This window comes from Eschrichtius robustus, chromosome 5 (genome assembly GCF_028021215.1).
Source record: "Eschrichtius robustus isolate mEscRob2 chromosome 5, mEscRob2.pri, whole genome shotgun sequence".
Lineage (NCBI taxonomy): Eukaryota > Metazoa > Chordata > Mammalia > Artiodactyla > Eschrichtiidae > Eschrichtius > Eschrichtius robustus.
The window spans coordinates 145,028,121-145,048,670 of NC_090828.1; the positions used below are offsets into that span (position 1 = coordinate 145,028,121).

At 42.5% G+C, this 20,550-nt stretch overlaps 3 protein-coding genes across 5 annotated transcripts in view; 1 reads left to right on the top strand and 2 right to left on the bottom strand.

The window, feature by feature from the left end:
* EPB41L5 (erythrocyte membrane protein band 4.1 like 5) overlaps positions 1 to 1,786 on the bottom strand; it is a 141,982-nt gene extending 140,196 nt beyond the window's left edge. For both annotated transcript variants that reach the window (XM_068545386.1, XM_068545385.1), the window contains exon 1: positions 1,682 to 1,786. The gene's annotated coding sequence lies outside the window, so the exon portion shown is untranslated. The remainder of the gene's footprint in view (positions 1 to 1,681) is intronic.
* On the top strand, positions 495 to 19,167 carry LOC137764660 (uncharacterized). Its single transcript, XM_068543698.1, has 7 exons — positions 495 to 653; positions 894 to 1,238; positions 2,212 to 2,331; positions 6,185 to 6,311; positions 7,420 to 7,497; positions 7,607 to 7,724; positions 18,751 to 19,167. The coding sequence occupies exons 1-6, from the start codon at positions 495 to 497 to the stop codon at positions 7,675 to 7,677; spliced, it is 900 nt and encodes a 299-aa protein (XP_068399799.1). The 3' UTR covers positions 7,678 to 7,724; positions 18,751 to 19,167.
* The window catches only part of PTPN4 (protein tyrosine phosphatase non-receptor type 4), a 182,224-nt gene continuing 180,774 nt past the window's right edge, over positions 19,101 to 20,550 (bottom strand). For both annotated transcript variants that reach the window (XM_068545383.1, XM_068545384.1), the window contains exon 27: positions 19,101 to 19,198. In XM_068545383.1, the coding sequence (XP_068401484.1) occupies positions 19,112 to 19,198 (87 nt within the window). In that variant the 3' untranslated portion in view covers positions 19,101 to 19,111. The remainder of the gene's footprint in view (positions 19,199 to 20,550) is intronic.

Sequence of the window (20,550 nt, forward strand, 5' to 3'; positions counted from 1 at the left end):
TAAGCAAGGTTATCTCTGCAGAGGGTCCTGTGGAGGTTCTCAGTTCTTGCATAATACCAACATACGAACACGTCCGAAGTTTAATAAATGCATTGCCGACCCGTTCTCCCACGTCCACCCTCCCCAGGCCCCTCCTTCGAGCCGCGGCAGCGGATTCTGAGCGGCCACCCCGCCGACCCCTGTGAAGGACCCAGCGTTACCGGCCTCGCTCCCCGCCGCCGGGACCCTCGGGCGCCCACCCCCGCGCTCGCCCCGCTCGGGTCAGGCTTCCACTCAGCCCGAGAGCCCGCGGTACCGCCTTTCCGCCAGCTGTGCCGGCTTTCTGGGTGCCCTCTCCACGCCAGCTCCCCGACCCTCTCCTACTTCGCACGGCCACCTTCAGACGGCTGCTTGGAAATGTCTCTTCCTCAGAAAAGCATCCCGTGCCGCCTGAGTTGGGTCTCCTTGCAGCAGCCCTAGACCGCTCTTTGTAACACTCGAGGGACTGCAATTAAATGCCACGCCGTCTGTCCATTTTACTGGGTGTTTCCCCCACTAAGCCACACACAAGGACAGGGACCCAGTCCGACTCGCTCCCCACGGCGGCCCAACCGGCACGGCAGTACGCGCATCAGGCGCTGCGTAAACAGCTTGTCCGAAATAATACAACGGGAGTTCGGGGTGGTAGGGTTTTGCCTATTTCTTACACAGGAGTTTTGAATCTACCACGTCTAACTTCTCAGCTGTGAACTAAGGCGGGCTTCCCCTACAACCGGAAACATGCAAACTCAAGTCGTCCTTTTACCACCTAAGTTCACTGAAGTTTTGGTTTTTTTAAATACACACCTAAAACTCAAGTTTGCCGTGATTCGTGCACACTCTGCTACGTGAGCGGTGGCCACAGTCCTCCGTAGGCAACCGCACCCCCCAAGGAAAGACCGCCCGCTGGCAGCCGGCGAGGAGCGCTCCCGAGACGCCTCCCTACGCGCCGGCTCCCGCACGGCTTTCTGGCTCAGCACAAACCCCAGTCGACCAGGGTCAGGCTTACTCACCACCACCAGGGGACTGACACCCTCCCGCCCAGTGATCCCAGCACGGAGAGCGTCTGCAAGGGAGGCCTTCAGCAGACGGGGCAAACAGGTCGTTTTCTAAAGAACGAGGAGAAAACCCTGCCAACCAGCGCCTGTGAAACCATCCACTGTGTCAGTAGGACAGCAACGGAGCGACGGGAAGCCTTCCCCCAATTCTGGAAAAATCACGTAATATCCACTTAAAACGCTGCCAAACGGTCTAAAAGACTCGGGTGTGGTTGCTCTGACGGCAGAACCGTAAGGGCAGGTACCACCGAAGCCGACCCCCCCGGAGCCCGGCGTCCGGCCCGGCCGCGGTGTGTGTGTGTGGGGGGGGTCCCCGGAGCCCCCCATCCCCACCCCCACCCCCACCCCGGGACACCTGCCGGTCCGCCCCCGGAGCGCCTCAGCCCAACGCGCTCGCGACCGGCCCGCGGTGCGTCCCCGAGCGGCCACGTCCGCCCGCAGGTGGACACCCGGCCCAGCCCGGCCCGGCCTCCCTCCGTCCGCGCTCGGCCCCTCGGCCGCCGCCCGCCCGCCCCTCGCGCCGGGCGGCCCGAGGGTCCCGGGCGAGGCCGCAGCCCCGGCGCCGGCGAGGAGGGCGTGAGCAGCCGGGCGGGCGGCGCGCTTACCTGGCGGCGACCACCCGCGGCCACGAGAGGGGAGAGACCCACGCGAGGCGCCAGGGGGCGGCTCCGGGAAGACGCCGAGAAATGGCGGCCAGAGGCGCGCCCACCACACTAATCCCCGCGGACCCCGGCCGCCAGCCCGCCCCTTAAAGCCCCTAAGCTCCGCCCCGGGGGCGGGGAACGCCGCTCTTAAATGGGCAACGACACCGCCCCGGAAGTTGCGGGGCGGGGAGATGCTCGGGTTAAAGCGGCTATGCAGACCTGGCCCGAGCTCTGGCGGCTGGTTTAAAGCGGCTCTGCAGGAGCCCGGTCCCCGGGGGGTGCGCGCCCGCCGCTTAACCTGCGGACGGAAGTGACGCTAGGTCATGCTGTCAGTCCTTCAACAAGTTAATTCACGCGGCAAATATTTACTGCCCGGCTGTTTTCTAGTGGGGACAGAGACGGTGAACAGATGCATGAAGAACGGTAAGGCAGCGGACGGGAAATAGGAGATTTCTATTTAACGGAGAACGTTGCATCCTTTCTCCGTACAGAGAATTCAGGTCAGTGCCCGCGATGGGCCAGGGTGTGTTCTGGGCAGCGGAGATACGACGGATAAACAGGACACACGAAGAGACCTCATGCGCCTTCCGAGCTGGCAGGAGAGACAGAAAGTCAGTGACATCAGTTAGTAAGATTCAGTACCAACTATCAGTATTCGTAGTTAGAGTTGGGCACTAGGGTTAGGCCCTGCTAAATGACAAAGAGAAAGCTAGAAGGGGGACAGGGACAGAGTGAGGACTGGTGGTCTTACACAGACCCGTAGGGAAGGAGGAAGGTCTCCTTGGAGTGAAGGCCTGAAGGAGGTGAAGGCGCGCCCCTGCTCGGCCCGGCCTGCTCAGGAGAGCGAGGTGCCCGGGGGCGGGGGCAGAGGGAAGGGCCGTGGGGGACCGAGACGACAAGTCAGAGAGGACAGGGCCGAGCTGAAGGGGCTCCGGGGCCCTGGGCAAAGCTCCGAGGGGTTCAGTGGAGGACCTGCTGGCTGAAAGCATAAGGGCCCTTCCTAGGGTTTGGCGCTGCCCCTTTGAACCTGCACCACCCCAAGCCCTATCCGTCGTCTGGGGAGACACAGCTGGGGGCTGCGGTGTCACAGGAGCTGGGGTTGCCCAAAGGCCTTCACTCGTCCGTGTGGCATCTCAGCTGGGGTGGCCCTTAGGAGCAGCTGAGTTCTCTTGGGCGTCTGCAGCAGGGTGGTTGAGGTGGCTGGAGCCCCTCAAAGAGTGAGGACTGAAGATCCAAGGCCTATAAGGGCAACTCCCAGAAGTCACACGCTGTCACTTATGTTGCGGGTTACTGATTAAAGCGAGTCAGAAGGCCAGACCCGTTTCAAAAGGGACGGAAACAAGATTCCACCTCTATTTTTTTTTTTTTCTTTTAATAGTATTAAAGTAGAGAAGTTTTCTTTCTCTACTTTTTAAAAATAGCTTTATTGAGATGTGATTCCCCCATTTAAAGTGTACACTTCAACGATTTTTGTGTATTTACCAAGTTGTGCAGCCGTCACTACAATCTAATTACAGACATTTTCATCACTTCTTCATGGGAGGAGCAGCACGGAGGTACAGGGGTGAGAGGAAATGCTGGTGGTCATCTTTGAACTTTAGCTCAATAAAAAAGCAATGACACAGCCATAAAAAAGAATGAAATAATGCCACTTGCAGCAACAGGGATGCCACTAGAGATTATCATACTAAGTGAAGTAAGTCAGAAAGAGACAAATACCATATGATATCACTTATATGTGGAATCTAAAATATGACACAAACGAACTTATCTACGAAGCAGAAACAGACTCACAGACTTGTGGTTGCCTAGGGGGAGGGGGGGTCAGGGAGGGAAGGGCTGGGACTTTGGGATTAGTAGAGGCAAACCGTTATATACAGCATGGATAAACAACAAGGTCCTAGTGTATAGCACAGGGAACTATACTCAACATCCTGTGATAAACCATGATGGAAAAGAATATGAAAAAGAATATATATATGTATAACTGAGTCACTTTACTGTACAGCAGAAATTAACACAACACTGTAAATCAACTAGACTTCAGTTAAAAAAAAGCAGTGATTACAATGATGCTGACACGGGGGTAGGAAGTGTGGCTCAGGTATAGATGGAACTAGAAAGGGCCACAGGGTGAAGCTGGGTGATGAGTACATTAAACTATTCTGTCCATTGTATGTACAGGTTTGAATTTTTTCCATAGTAAAGAGTTAAAAAAAAAACAAACAAACCAACTCTCTGGGCCATGTACCCCGTGGAAACCCTTCATGTGTCCCCGGGGTTAGGTTACCCTGTTTGAGAACTGTCTGGTCTTGAGTGCCACCTGCCCAGTCTATCAGGGCTGAGAGCTGTATTGTACTTTTCCTGTCTACTGACCAGCAATGGAAGCACTTTCTCTCAATGCTTATAAACCAGCTTCATTGTCCTAAATTGTTGCCTAGCACACCAGTTTAGAGGAACGGTCCTCTGCTCCATCCTTTTTTCTACCTCGGTCAAGTGTAGGGTGGGGTGAGAGAAATAGGTTGAGAAATATGGTTATAGGCTGAAGGAAATTTGAAGTCTTGGAGGATGCAAGCTAAGGGCCTCAGCCATAGGAGGTTGTTTGTGCTCTAATCATGAAAGATTATTCCTCCTAACAATTCATCCTCTCCCCCAGGCATAGACACCCTCTGCAACATTCTTGTTTTGTGGTGAATTAGCCCTCTAACTGCCATCCACCAGAGACAGAAGGCTCTCTCCTTGGACACAGCTGAATTAAGTTATAATGCACTTGGCTGCAAGTAATAGAGAATACAATTAACTGTAGCTTAAAAAAATAAGTAGACTATTTTTCTTACATAAGTAATCTAGAGATTGGTTCAACTCAACAGTCCAATAGGATTCTAAACTGTTACTCTTTCTGTTCTGTCATCCTCAGTATGTTGACTCTGGTTTTTATGCTTCTAGCCTACTGGCCACAAGAGGGCTGCAGTATCATCAGCTCCCCTATCTGAGTTTCAGAAATGAAAGAGAAAGGGGAAAAAGATCTTCTCTTCCCGAAGCTTTTTTTTTTTTTTTGGCTGTGCTGCGAGGCTTGCAGGATCTTAGTTCCCTGACCAGGGATCAAACCCAGGCCACGGCAGTGAAAGCACCGAGTCGTAACCACTGGACCCCCAGGGAATCCCCAGCGAAGCCTTGTCTTTAATTCAGGGAAGGAAGTCCCACCACGCCCTGTCTCATTGGTGAGAATGGGATTACCTGCCCACACTGGCCATAGGGAGAGAGAATACCATAACTGGTTTAGACCAATTATAATTCACACTTGGGGTTTGGGGAAGGGCCTGCTCCCTCTGAGATTAAGGGCTCACCATTAACTTCTTGAGCAAATCCAAGTTCTATTAGCAGGAAGGAGGGGGTGTTGTTAGGAAGAATGGCTGTGGGTAAGGTATCGAAAGTGCCTACTAGAATAACCCACTTTTGGTGGAACAGTCCTGGCCATGGAAAGATTTTCCTCTATTGAACTAACATCCTCACCCTAGATTTCCACTCCTATTTTAGGTCCTGGTTTGCTCTCTCTGGAGTCACAGAAAGGGGTAGATCCAGGTTTTGTTAGTTCTGAAAATCATATAATACAGTTGGTGGGGGGAGGGGAGGCTTAAGTGAAATAAGACAAATTTAAAGATTGAAAGTGAGTGAGATACAGGGTCTTGGAAGGGGCCCATACAAGTCAGGAGCCCTAAAGCTTAAACCTGATTATCTTCACGGTAAATCCACCTTTGCCCACAAGAAAAAACATGGCCCCTCTTTCACACCACAGCCCTTTATTTTTTTTTAATTAATTAATTAATTAATTAAAAGATTTTTTTTGGCTGTGTTGGGTCTTGGTTGCTGTGCGTGGGCTTTCTCTAGTTGTGGCAAGCGGGGGCTACTCTCCGTTGCGGAGCATGGGCTCTGGGTGCGCGGGCTCAGTAGTTGTGGCTCCCAGGCTCTAGAGCACAGGCTCAGTAGTTGTGGTGTGTGGGCTCTAGAGCACAGGCTCAGTAGTTGTGGCGCATGGGCTTAGTTGCTCCACGGCACGTGGGATCTTCCCTGACCAGGTCTCAAACCCGTGTCCCCTACACTGGCAGGCGGATTCTTAACCACTGCGCCACCGGGGAAGTCCCCACACCACAGCTCTTTAAATAATTGAGGACATTGGTCCCAAGTCTGCAAAACCCTCTCCCCTTGATATCCAAGCTCCTTACTTTCTCAGTCAGCTTGTCTGAACTGGTCCACACGGGTGGGGCCATTCATGCTGAGGCATTCTGAGCTGAGTGAAGCAGAGAGAATTCCAGTATGAGAGTCAGTCCTCCTGGAGGCTGAAGGGGCCCTGCCTTCCACAAGCCTCCACTGAGAAGACCCTTGGTGATTAGTAGAACATTGCAGAAGTGACGGTGTGTGACTTCCATCATAAGTGACAGTGCCGCTTCTGCCTTGCCCTCTTAGATTGCTCACTCTGGGGGACAGCAGCCACCATGTCACGAAGACACTCGAGGAGCCCTGCGTAGCCACCTGGATGGAGAGGACCCGAGGCCTCCCACCAACAGCCAGCACCTACTTGCCAGTTGTGTAGGTGAGTCATGTTGCACCGGATCCTCCAAGCCCTTTAATCCTTCATATGACAAAGTCCCCACCAATGTGCAACTGTGGCTGAGTCAGAACCACCTATCTCCTGTCCCACAGAAGCTGTGAGCAATAATAAATATTTGTTGTTATTTTAAGCCACACACACAAAAAGAAAAAAGAAAAAAATTAAAAAAAAAAAAGAAAAGACCCTTGAGAGAGCGGGAATCAGGAATAGCTTGTTTTCCAGACACTGGATCAGGAGAGCACTGACTAGTCAAAAATGCACACAATTAAAAAAAAAAAAAAATCAGGAAGCACCACTAAGACAGAGTTTGATTAGCATACTGCAGAGTCTAGACTTCAGTTCAGAAGCTAAAAGATCCAAAATAACTTTAAGTCTGTGAAATGAGGATGATACCACCTTCCTAAGAGGGTAGTTAGGAAACTTACATAAAATAAGTTAACTGAAAATGTTTTCGGAGGCACACAACACTACATATAATGTAAAAGTTATAGACCAAGGAACAAAGATACCCGCGCTGCCAGTGGGCGATGGGGTCTCCTGGAACAGGGCGGTGGCCTGGGCCTGGTTGCACGTGCTCGGGTGGCTCCCTTTACCCAGCTACATCTTTCCTGAGCCAGAATCTCATGTCTAAAAGTTCACCCTTTCTCTCCTTGCAAGTATTCCTGGCATGTGTAAGAGCTTAAACTAATTCACACTGAAGTATTAACCACTAGACTAATTGAAGGACACCTTAAAAGAATGGGGGAGGGCTGGGGTAGAGGTGTGCAGAGAAGGGAGATGCAAGATAAACTGGAGAAACTGGAGACAAGTCACTCCCTTCTCCAGAGCACAAAGTCAGGCTTTTCCCTACTTCTGGAGATTCAGGACAATAGACCTAAGCATTCATGTTCCATGAATCCATATTTCATGTATCATTTTGTTCAGAATTATCTGGAACAGAGCCCTGCTGATCTGGTGGCAGACACGCGTTCTTTATTCTGCCAGGGAAAAAAGAATTTCAGGAAATCCTGGATGGCTCCAGGCAAGTTCCTGCCATTGAGTAACAGAGAGGCGGAAGTGAAAACATTCTCCCATCTGGTTTGCCCAACAGTGAAACCACGAGGGACTGAGAGACTTAAGGGAAAAAGAGGGGAGGAGCCACGGCTCGGCACCCAGACGTTAAGTGCACGTGAGTCACCTGGGGATCTTGTTGCAAGGTTAAGTCTGGGGTGGGGCCTGAGAGTCGTTCGTGGCCCTTACATGACTGCCCCACACCTGTGACTGTTGTGTGATTCCAGGACCCACCAAGCTATCAGGAGACCACACAGTAGAAAGACCAGTGGTGACTACCTGCCATGAATTCACTTGACAAGCATCCATCTTTCCTGGCATTAGTTTTCTTGTCTATAAAATGAGGTAATTTGGGACTTCCCTGGTGGTCCAGTGGTAAAGAATCCACCTTCCAATGCAGGGGACGTGGGCTTGATTCCCTGGTCAGGGAACTAGGATCCCACACGCCACGGGGCAACTAAGCCTGTGCGCCACAACTACTGAGCTCGTGCGCCTCAACTAGAGAGCCTGCGTGCCACAACTAGAGAGAGAAAAACTGCCACACCACAACTAGAGAGAAGCCTGTGCCGCAACGAAAGTCCCGCGTGCCTTAACAAAGATCCCGCGTGCTGCAACTAAGACCCAACGCGGCCAAAAATAAATAATAAATAAATCTTAAAAAAATTAAAATCAAATGGGGTAATTAGAACAGATGCTTCCTGAGATCTCTTCCAGATCTTAAAACCTGTGATTCTACACCTATTTCAATACATAAGAGGATTTCATTTAATTTTACATAAACCAAATATACAAAAAAATTTGAATTTAGTTTTGTTAAAAATAAACCAAACCTCAAATTTCCTTTAAAGAGAGAATCATCACATTTTAAATGCCTATTTTCCAAAAATTGATTTAGAAATATGAGGTCAAAGTTATGGCAATGATTTTTCAAACATATAAACTGGTACTGTTCTTTTAAAAATAATTTCTCTCAAAGAATATTAACTTTGGCTGTAGAGTCAGACACCTCCTAGACACACTAGCTACTTAACTTCCAAAGAATAAACTGAGTTTTAACTCCTCATCTGTAAAATGGACACAGTTGTGAGGGTCAAACGCAGTGGTGGGCAATGCAGTTCAGGGGCTTTGTACCTCATTCCTGGTGCCGATAATGCCTGAGAAAGCAGTGGGAGGTGAAGCTGTGAGTTTAGGTGGAAACTACTTCACAGGCTTCTGGATCTTCACAGTGGTAGCAAATCTTTGTCCTCAGAGGGTGGATCTGGTTCCTGGCAACAGCCAGAAGTCAATCAGAACACAGTCGGGTGAATGTGTTGGAAGACCAGGAGTCTGAAGGCAAGGGGTTAAGTGCAGTCCATGAAAACGGCAGAGTAGGGACCTTGGAAAATCCAGAAAAGCAACCAAAAAACCTGGTCAGAATTAACTTTTTTTCAAACTCTGGATAGCAAGCAAAGGCTTGCAACAATCCAGAGGTGTTTATTCAAGGAAAATAGCTAAATGCTGGTAAGAGCAATGAGTTTTGCGGCATTTTAATGGGCCTGGGTCTCAGCTCGCTCTCCCCAGTTCCTCTGCAGCCTTGAAACCAGCAGCCAAAGGGCCACCTGAGGGAGCAGAACAGCCAGAACTTCAAAGCCCATCCCAGAGAACTGTTACTTTCTTTGACCTAACTCAGAGCTCAAAATGAAAAGCTGGGGAGTCAGATGTGCAGAGGGGCTCTGGAAAGCTCTGGACACATTTCTGGGACTCTCGAAGGCCGCTCGTGTGCACGGGGCTATGTGCGTGCCCGGCTCTAAGAATACGTTTGTTTGAGCTCAATTATAATCCCTTAGTCTGTTGCAAAAAACAGACCCCAAGTATATCGATTTTTTTCTGTTAGTCTCTCATAATTGTCTTGTTCATACCAATTTTCAAACTTCGAGAAAGTATTAATGACACCCGTATAAAGCTTTTGGAAAAACGCTACCCTTTTTCTTTTCACATGCACATTTCATTGGCTTATGTAACATATAATTAATTAAATGATATAATGAAGATAAGTAAATTTGCATATGTAGGTTAGCAAATAAACACAGCTGGTTTTAGGAAGCTTACAAGGTACTTGGTGGAACTAGCAGAACCCTGGCATAATTAAGAGCGGTCAGTGGTGGCAAGCGGGGGGCAAGGGCAGAAAGCAGAGTGCCAGTATACTGAGTAGGTTATTTGGATGGTGGTTAAGAAAGCTTCAGTCACAGATAGAATGTTAATAGGAATTAGAGTAAAGCTTTTGCAAGTATGCTCCAAATTCAGAAGTCTTAAAGGTGCAGATTGATACATTTGTTTTATAAAAGTATTAAAAATATCATCATACCCCCCAGTCCCAAATAAGAATAGTCAAAAGACAAAGAACACCATATGAAACAGGTTTTGCAACACGTTTGACTGTCAAATGACTAATTTCCAACATCTCATATAAATAAAACATTAAACAACCTGATGTAAAAGTGAGCAAAGGATATCGATATGGAATTTAGAGAACAAGAAATATAAGAGATCAATAAAGATATGAAAATCTATCCAACCTCTTTATAAATACAATGTATGTCAAAACATTTCTTTCATGAGATGAGCAAATAAATGAAGTTTGATATCAGTCCTAATCAGAATGTGGGGAAACAGACATTCTTATATGTTTGGTGGAAGCATAAAGTGATATAATCTTCTCTGAGAGCAACTATTCACATTTAAAAATGCAGGTGCCCAATGCTTAGCAATCCTCCTGCTAGAAACTGACCCTGTGTGTAGACTTGCAGTGATTAGTGAAAATATTTGCACGAGGGTGCTCACTGCAGCGTTGTTTCTAGAGTATAAACTGGAAACAAATGTCCATCAAGAAATTACATTACGGCATATCCACCCGTATGATGGAGGTCAGCGCTGTGAGTCAAAAGAATGAGGTAGATCTGAGTGTGTTGGCATGCATATACTTCCAAGATGAAAAAGCAAGCTGCAGAATATATTGTACAATCCCTTTGGCCTTAACAAAACGTGTATGTACACGCAAATGCTTGTGCAATATTTTCCCCTAGAAGACACGAAATTTAAGGTTGCCATTGGTTTGAGAGGTACTATTCTTAGGGGCGGGGCATGGGACAGAGGCTTTCACAACTCCTCCTGAGTCTTCCTTATACTGTTCGTAGTATCACATACATAAGAAAAGAGGCATGGCATTTACTTTTGCCTTATTTCTAGATACAAAATTAAATATTATTTTCTCCAAGAAATTTTCTTACAGATGACAAACGGCATACCTAACTGCTCTTGGGGAAGGTATAAGGCAAGTGGGCTTCAGACACATGAAGAGAGGTCCTTTACTTTGACTGACAAGGTCTCAGGGTAGGAATACCGGAGTAGAGAGGCTGGGGCTGGGAGAAGAGGAATCCAGCGGAGGCCACAGTGAAGGAGGAGCTTCTCATCAGACATTCTTTAATCTTCTAAATCCCTTTTAGTTCCTGACTGACCCACCCACCCCCAAACACAGCCACTGTGTGAGTAATTCTAGAAATAAATTTTGCATTTAGCATTCTCCTAGTCTCTTATAATCACCCACTAATGAAAAAACTAACCATTGTTTGAAAAGCCCAACAACAAAAACTCCCATAAAATAATCTTCAAAACTCCTATACTTAAATTACTAAAGCACATCTTTATTTTGCAGTTGAACAATTTAAAGTCACAGCTAGAGTTTTTTCACGTTTGAACCTGAACAACTAGTTCTCAAATCAAAATGAATTATGGCCAACAAAATATGTATAATAATAGCATTTCACATAACATAAACTGCTCTTACGGTTAAAACAGTTTTAATGCAAATCAACATTTTTATCCTGTTTGCTGTTAGTATTCATAGTTTTTTTTACATGAAACTCATTGCAGGAATTCTAATTTTTCACTGAAATTAAGACAAATCCACAAAGCCTTTCAAGCACACAGTAAGCTGCAGTGACAAATGCATAGTGATGATTTCAAATTATCCAGTGTTGACCAAATTCAAGCTTAAACATTTTAAGTGAACCCTAAGCTTCTTTGTCTCCTAACTATGGGAAACCATATGGAAAGAGATATTTTTGTGAAACAGGGAAAAAGAATTTAAAAAATTAAGGGGCTAATTCCATTTAGTTCAGTACAATCAAACGTGAAATGGCAGCAAATATGTAAAATCATAATTTAATTAGGAAATAAACTAGACTTTTAACTAAATGACTTTTTGCCCTTCATATTTACATATAGCACCTGTTACAAGAAAAAAAAATTCCCAAATTAAAACAGCCTCTACATAGAAATATTTTTAAAACTACTACTTAAAAATATCCTTGATGAGTGTATAGTAAACTATCTGTCCTAAAATCGAGCCTACACTGTAGAAAATAAAGACTAGCATTTCTTATTTGAAAAGGTTACCGTATGGATTGTAACTGCAGCTCCCTGGTGCTGCAGGAACACCGGCTGGACAGCTTTTATTTGCCTAAAAGCAGAAATATTCTAATGACAGAAAACGAAAACAGCTTCATGTAAACTTTTAGTCTCTTAAATCCTGCCCCTCAACATGTATACGAAGTGTCAGGACTTTGCCCCCCTTCAAGTTACTGGTGGTGAAGCACTGACTTAACGCCTAATACAACTCAAAACCAAACAGATGGGTTTCCAGGTGTTCAAGTAATGTACAGAAATGCAAAGCAGAATGATTATAGTGAACCCAACTTGGCTGAAGCTAGCAGAATGATTATAGTGAACCCAACTTGGCTGAAGCTAGCTGAGAGGACTCGGAGTCCAGCAAGAGCCTTTATTGTGCTAAATAAACTACAAAAAAGTGGCAAAGCTAAAATCACACAAGTTACCTTTTAAATATCAAATGATCAAGAGATCATGGTAAAGCATTTAAACTTGGGTCCAATCCAATGAGTTCTACATGCTAATCCATTGTATTTTTCCATATTTACAAAACTCCTGGGATAAATTTTACCTTTAAATGTATAAATTAAGTCAGTAGTAAGCATGAAATAAAGTGCTGTTTGAAATTCAAGAAATCAATTTCAGCATTGAAATCTGACCTACTCTACAGAACACAAGAAAGCATGAATAATCTTGTCAACTAACTGAAGGGTGGGAAAAGATGAGTGCCAGAGACTCCCAGAATTGGGTTGAAATTTTCCTGCTCAGGAAGGCAAAAAAAAAAAAATGGAACACTACAATTCAGGAGTAGAAACGAAAAAGCTTCTTTCAATAAAAGGTAAAACGGGTTCAAGTGTCACTACAGTGAAACCACAAATCAGCACCTCTTTCAGTCTAAGATTGTAAGTAGGGCTGAGTCTCCTTGATGGCTTCATGGTGGTAACTTCATGTAGCAATGTGACATTTTAGTTAAGATTATCAGAAGTAGTATTTGCTACATTTTGGAAACTCTCAGGGTTGAGGGGGCCTGATATTAATCCTTCAACAACTGTAACAAAAGTCAATGAAGGAAAAGATTACCTTACTTCACAAAGACTCTACTGTAAAGGGAGATTAATAATTTTTTTTTTTTTAAGTTGGAGGGATGGAAGTAGGAGTCAACATAACAAAGGCCCCACTGAGCCAAGCTTAGTGAGTGATGAATAATAAATACTACCTTTCGGGGCTTCCCTGGTGGCGCAGTGGTTGGGAGTCTGCCTGCCGGTGCGGGGGACACGGGTTCGAGCCCTGGTCTGGGAGGATCCCACATGCCGCGGAGCGGCTGGGCCCGTGAGCCACACCTACTGAGCCTGCGCGTCTGGAGCCTGTGCTCCGCAACAAGAGAGGCCACGATAGTGAGAGGCCCGCGCACCGCGATGAGGAGTGGCCCCCGCTTGCCGCAACTGGAGAGGGCCCTCGCACAGAAACGAGGACCCAACACAAACAAAAATAAATAAATAAACAAATGTGGGGTTTAAAAAAAAATAATAATAAAATAAAATAAAATAAATACTACCTTTCAAAGAAATTGTTGAACAAATTATGCCTGTTGGTTTAAAATGTAGGGCTTTTTCCGTTTTCTGTCAGCTAAATTAATAAACCCTTAACCATATAAGACACCACTGCTACACGTCAGAGTTGGGCTCAGTGGTCTTACCTGTCCAAGATACTGAGAACAGAAAGCAAACTATTTACTTCTCAGGGCCTCTGCACATATTTACTGTGGTGACACTTAGGCACGGTTTTCTGGCTTCACCGAAGTCACACGCTCAGACTGCTGTCCTCATTTGTGGCTGGCACAGTGACAAAGCCTGAGAACTTTCCTTCACGGTAAACGCATGGAGCTGAACGCTTACCCTCAAACACATGTACCCCTACACACTCCAGAAGTCTAAAATTCAATTATTTTACACTTAAAAACAGTATGCACACATTTTTTTGAAAATTTCTCTTCTAAAGTTAACACAAAGCAAAGTGAAAAAGAAGGTATTTGAAATATTGAAATATACTTCAATAATGATTGCTCTTATTTATAAAGAAAATTACATTTTTCTTCTAAAATTGCATTTTGTATAATGAAGTGGAAAACACTCTTCCTTTCCTTTTCAATCCCTTGCTAACTTTTTTTTTAAACAAAGAGTATCCTTAGAATCAAGTCTTAATTCTAATAACATTTGAAAGATACATTCATTTCTTTACAGCATGAAAGACATACAAATATCATTTTTTCCTTTTTAAACAATGAAGCAAAAGAAGTTAACATTTTCAGTCTTTTGTCCATAGAAAAATATTTTCTATATCATTTATACAACAATAGGTAGGAAAATTCTACAGTGTTTAACTGAAACTTCTACGAGCATTTACAAGGCTTTCAAACATTTTCATTCCTGCATTGGAAATTTTAAAAGGTTTCAGGAAGCTAAACATTAGAACCTCCTCCTAAAATTGTAGTCTTTAACTTGCAATATTGCTAATACCTTTCACTTTGTAAGTTAAAAAAAAAATTGGTTTACTTATTTATGCGCTGAACCCTACCTAGTCAATGTTGATGGATGGTACCCCGGTGGATTCCACCTCTGGCTGCCCATTTAGCTTGGATTACTACAATAAAGGTAACAATGACTAGGAAGCTTTAGAAATCAACAGTAAACTGCAGTAGAAAAACATACAAATAAGTAGCAGCAAATTTAGATATGGAAACAGAAATAACTATTTGGTGTCTACCCACAACAATTTCACCCAGATTATAAAAATAAAATGTCTAATTTCTCACTGAAATAGGGCTTGTTTTTGATAACATTGAAAGGCTTATTGTAGGAATTGCTGCTGAGAATAAATGAAGTCTGTGTGTAATAAAACATTGTGTTGAAAATAGTTGCAGATTTTGTAAAGTAAGTTAAACCAGAAAAGTACAATTTAGGGATTAATTTCATGGGCTCTCTATAAAATTGCTGAAATTATCTATTCGCAGTTAGCCCTCAAATAAGTTTTGTTATTATACAAATTCCTTTGGAGCTATACAATTCTCTAAAAACTTTATAAAACAGTTGCTACAAGCTGTGTTGTGATCACAGAGACCCCAATAAATCTTTGCCAACAGATCAGTAATTCTGATATTTGATAAAATTAATCCAGTGGGTTTTAAAAACATAGGTATTTTACTTAGAGGAAACACCAGAAAAAATAAAAATGGTTGCAGAAATTGTGGTTGGCTAGCTGAAGCAAACGTGGGAAGTAAGCTGTGTTAAGCTTTGTTGGTATGGCAGCTTACATACAAGAAAGCTGTGGCATAATTTATCTCTCTCCTCTTATTATTAAAAGATGTTTGTTTCAACAAATATTTACCTTAATGTAAGTGACTTAAATGCAAATTCACCTAAACTACAAAATAATTACTACAAATAAAAGAGGTGTAAACATATCCCACATTATTGTGGCATAAATAATTTTTATGAATTCAAAACTACTTTGGCAATCTTACCATCAGAATACCTTTAAATATTCAAAACACGGATATTAAATAGAACATTGTTAAAAATTCTTGTTTCCTTCTCCCTTCCCGATAAGATTATAAAACAAGTAATGCTTTAATTCTACTGCACGTTCACATTATGAACATAAATTATTTTAATTATAAGTGGACATACATTCTAAATCTTAGTTCTATGTTTTAAGTGCTTTTAAAAATTAGACCTCTAATTTGCATTTCAGAATGTTTTCACACTGCATGTGTATCAGCCTAAATACTTGACAGAAGCTACTGTTTATCAGGGAAGCATGACAAGCAGAGTTGGGACCCTAATTAGGATTGCTTTTTAAAGCCTACTTGTTCTCTAAATTAAATGACATCTTCTAAGGTCATCAAGTTATTAAGTAAAAACACTGCCTGAGTATAACTCTTGAACTGAAACAGACTAAACTTCACAAGAATTTATGATATTCACATACGTTGCCTATAAGAATAGAAGGTGAGACTGGATAAAATCTTTCAAGTTTCTTTCAGCGCTCAGGTTGTAGTACTTGTGGTGTAGACGGGAGGCCTTTGTTCCAATACCTGGTCAGACCTGGTCAGACCTGCCAACAGATTATACACAACTCTACAGGTACCACAGTCCTTTACCCCTGTTTGTTAGTATTAGCCTTTGTGAAACAACACAGGCCATCATCACACAAAAGCATCTCTACGTGCATATATTAGCACTTGAAACCTTCAAGCACCTGTCTTAATGGCTTAACATAGCTTACACACTTGAAGTCAGTTTTTAATCTGTAAATTTTCTCTTTACTCTTAACCAACATGGTCAACGCCCCCCACTTGTGCTGGGCAGGCCGCACAAAGGAAAGGGTTGCTTATGCTATTTACTCTGCCTTGGTTTTGGATGTATGCACTGGTTTAACAAATACTACCAGGTATGCCTCTTGTGAATGCGGTCTATTCCAAAATATTCCTCAACCTATGTACACAGTGCTGACACAAACCAGATGTTCAGTATAAGACCTAAAATGAACCTGGTAAAACCATCCTAAATCAGAGAGGAAAGGTTTTTACAAACATTTCTTAGCATTTACAAAAGCCCCTTGATTCACCAATACCTATTTCCAGTTGTGAGAATAACAGTCAGCACTGATTTCTTGAGTGTGTGTGTGTGTGTTGCAGGAGGGTGGGGGGGTGGGGGAGAACTGGCCGCTGGAGGGGGAGGGTAGTTTAGATACAAGAAATCTGGCACTTTGTTACACACTATTACATTGATATGAGTGGAATTCTAGAACTACTTGGTGTATGAAAGCTGGGATTATTCCTAGAACCCTATTTAGACTGATGAACAGATTAAAAACATTCTCAGGCAGGGACTTCCCTGGCCGTCCAGTGGTTAGGACTCGGCGCTTCCACTGCAGGGGGCGAGGGTTTGATCCTTTGTGGGGAAACTAAGATCCCACAAGCCTGTCATTAATGATTTAAAAAGGCAGAAGTGCTCACTGCCAACAAATTATTAGAGCTACTCTCAGAAGTGTAAACAGAGCCCTAAATCAAAGAACATGCCAACCATGACATTTATCTGTTTATGTCTATATAACTTTATCTTTTTATCTATGGTTGTCATATTCTGTCCATATAGTTAGGATAGGTTTTCTTTTTAATTCAGGTGAAAAACTACTGCCAAAACAGTTATTAATTCTTAGATCCCTGACATTTTATTCTTTCACTTTTCAACTTACCATGATGTCGTACAGCAGCCTGAATCACATCTATCTGCTGGCAACGAGCGGAATGTTCAAGAAAGACTGTACGGAGTTATTTACTATCTTACACTGTCTTGACTGTGAAATTCAGAAATAGATACAAGAATTTCTCTTTGACATAAAAGGTCATGCTTACTTTTCTCTTTAAAAAAAAGGTAAAATATTTTAATACAATAATGTATTTGGTATCTTGGCTATTAATGTTTAGGACTTAACTTCCTAAAATTTACTATTATGGATTTTGAATATTTGAAATAACATCATTTAGATTATACTGAAGATTTTAAAATGTACATTCTCCCGCTCATACTAAATGACATTCCAAAATATCTACCATTCAACTGTAAATTTTATCAAGACTATACACAAATATTCAGAAACCACTAGAGTAAGTGAATCTATTTTAAGCATAATCCATAGAAAGTAATTGTGTAATATAACATTTCAATAGCTGAGAAAATTTCCACTTATATTAAAATTGGGCAATTTCAAAGTTCTATCTCTCTGAGGACTTAAAAATTAAAAAAACCTGAAGAGGAGAATATACACATCCTTAAAGGGAAGCAGGTCCTTCATCAGGCTGGACAATCAAAACTCTCCATATTAACATGCTTATAACTTAATAAGTATATATAAACTGGAGCAATTTAATTGTACACAAAAAAGACAAGAAAGCCCTCCTTTCAGCTATTGAGGGATTACAATTAGAAACACTCAATGACGTTTCATCCCTTGTTTGTGGTCTCCCAACCAACAGACCAGTGTGAACAAAGCTTGGTAAGAACTGAAATGAATGCTGATCATTTACTTAGTGATAGAAACAAGTCACAATTAGCTGCTCTAACTTTAGTTTAGAGTATCCATATGTTTAACTTTAATGTGTATAGTAGATGCTATTTCTAAAGTTAGGGATAAAATAAATAAGAAATTTGAAGAATAAAGCATCTTTTAACTTCAGCTGCTGAACTGTAACCCCTGTCCCTCAGGAAAGGAATGTGCAGGTTTTGAATAATTCCATAGCAGCAGAGCGTTCACTCAGTAGAACACAAATTATCTTGGCTTCTTGTGGCAAAATACAGGAATTGAGTAAGAAATAGAATTTCATTACTCTTCTTTGACTGCATAACTCTCAATACGAGAAGCTATTTTAAAAAATGTGAACTGATTCAAAATGCATAAAACTGTAAATGTACAATATACATACATACCTCCTAGTGGGGTCAAAGGAGTGCCTTTTCATTAGACATACAAAGACGTCTCAAGGCACTTAAGGGGTTAAGACACAATGCATGCATTCCTTTACATCAAGTATGTGAAATCACATGATTTGGAATAAGCCAACCTTATGATAAATATAAGTTACATTATTAAATTCAAGAAAATTTGTAGATTCTTATTTATACTTTCTATAAGATGCTGGTAAATGGACAATGTGCAGCATTTCCTGGGAGAAGCAAATTCCACCTTTCTTCTTCCAAACAGCAGGTCTCTATGGGGGGAAGTGTAGGGAGAGATGTGCTGCATCCATAGGCAGTGTATTGGCTAATATTGAGAATGATATTGCTAACATTTAAAAAGTAACATCTGGTAACCAGTATAGTAAGAACATGAATCACTGGGAAACACCAGAGCTGACTCCTGATGTTGACTTCTTTTTGCTTTCAAGATACAGGTGTACAACAGAGACGATGAGAATTGTGAGCCTTGTTTGTGGCAATTCTACCAGAAGGGGACTGCATGGCACCACCACAAGATTCCGTAAATTACCCTGAACATACTCAGTTATTCGCTATTTGTTCGGAGCAAAGCGTGAAAGAGTCTTCAAACACATGAATTCCAGATTTTGAGAGAGTGACTCTTTTTTGAAACATAAAGTGCAACAGTGCAGAAGTTTTCAGTTTTTGTTAGTTCTTCATTTTTTTTTTTTTTTTTTGTCTGTTTAGATGCCATTTCCTGCAAGCAGTATTATGGCACAGTGAATATAATGGAAAGCAGTTTTCCAACACATATCCCAGACCTTTGCTTTCTTATTTATTTGATGATGTCGTTAAAGGTTTAACAAATCCTTCTTCATAAACTTTCAAAATAGCTTCACATACAAATCTGTATTGACTCTGAAAAATAAAATATAAAAAAATAGAATTGATCAGAAAAACTAGAAAACAAAGACAAACATCTCACTTGGCTTGCTTATACAAGAAATACAAAGTAAAATTGCACAGATACCATTTTTCACCAAGAGACTGGCAAAAAAAGTTTGACAGCATATTTTGCCGGCAAAACTCACTCATACGTTGCTAGTAGGAATGTTAAATACTACAATCCCTATGCACGGACAATTGGCATCACCTAACAAAATTACATTAATTTACCTATTGACCCAGCAATCCCACTTCTAGGAATCTATCTAGAAGGTAAACTAGAAAAAGAAATTAAAATATTTATTCAGAAATGAGGCTATTCACTGTGGAATTACTTATAATGACAAAAAAGCAGAAACAATTCAGATCGTCCTCAGTAAGGGACTGGGTGAGCGATCCGGTACATCCTCAAAGTGCGGTGCTATGAAACGGGGGGAAAAGGAAAAGAAGTCTACAGACTGCTACAGGCTGGTTCCAGGATATTTTGTTAAGTAAAAAAAGCAAGGCAGAGAAAAGTGCATACAATATATTATCTTTATAAGGGGGGGGGGGGTGGAATACAAATATGTACTATCTCAAAATGTATGTTAAGAAAAAAGCAAGGGAAGGATAAATCATAAAAAAATGGTTTCCTATAAGGAAAGGAGTGAACAGGGTGAAGGAGAGAGATAGAGAATATACTTCCTTCTTTTATAGATTTTACTTTGGAACCATGTAAAGATACTCCATAATTAAAACATTAATTTTAAAAGCCTCTATAAATTGAAAATATAAAACATATCAATGTATGTATCTAGTTGATGGCATAACCACATACAGAGGAGCTATTTCAAAGGACTTTGAAACAGTAATTTAACTATGTATCTCTGTAGAATATATATCCCAAAGCAAAAAGAACTGAAAATTCTTTTTGGTAACGATACTGTTGGTAGTGTTAGTTTTGTTATTCTGAGACGGCTGTTGGGTAATGTGGAATAAAACAAATGAGGACTTGTGATATGCTAAGTCTTTCATTTCTGGTATTGTAGAGAACCAGCATTCTTGTTAGAGAAGAAAAGGGACAAAGATATAAGCAGAAAATGGTAAGTGAAAACACTGCGGTCTGAGTCTGTATTGGAAGCCCTGAAACAGAGCAGGGCCCTATGGTCTATGCCCCCCATGTCCTCAGCCTGCCTTTTGTCTGTGGAAAAATTTCAGCCAAAGAGTAAGTTTAATCAGAGAAATGAGAAAATGCAGAAACAAAGGAAAACAGTCAAAGGCGACTGAATAATAATATAGTCACTAAGCAGAGTCAAGGATCCTGCGAGCTGCCTTATAGATACTGA

Excerpts from the sequence above, each read along its gene's own strand:
- LOC137764660 (XM_068543698.1), top strand. The coding sequence starts at position 495 with ATGCCACGCCGTCTGTCCATTTTACTGGGTGTTTCCCCCACTAAGCCA. Across the intron at positions 654-893 it reads TCCGAAATAATACAACGGGA|GCAACCGCACCCCCCAAGGA; the intron begins GTTCGGGGTGGT and ends AGTCCTCCGTAG. Across the intron at positions 7,498-7,606 it reads CACCCAGACGTTAAGTGCAC|GACCCACCAAGCTATCAGGA; the intron begins GTGAGTCACCTG and ends GTGTGATTCCAG.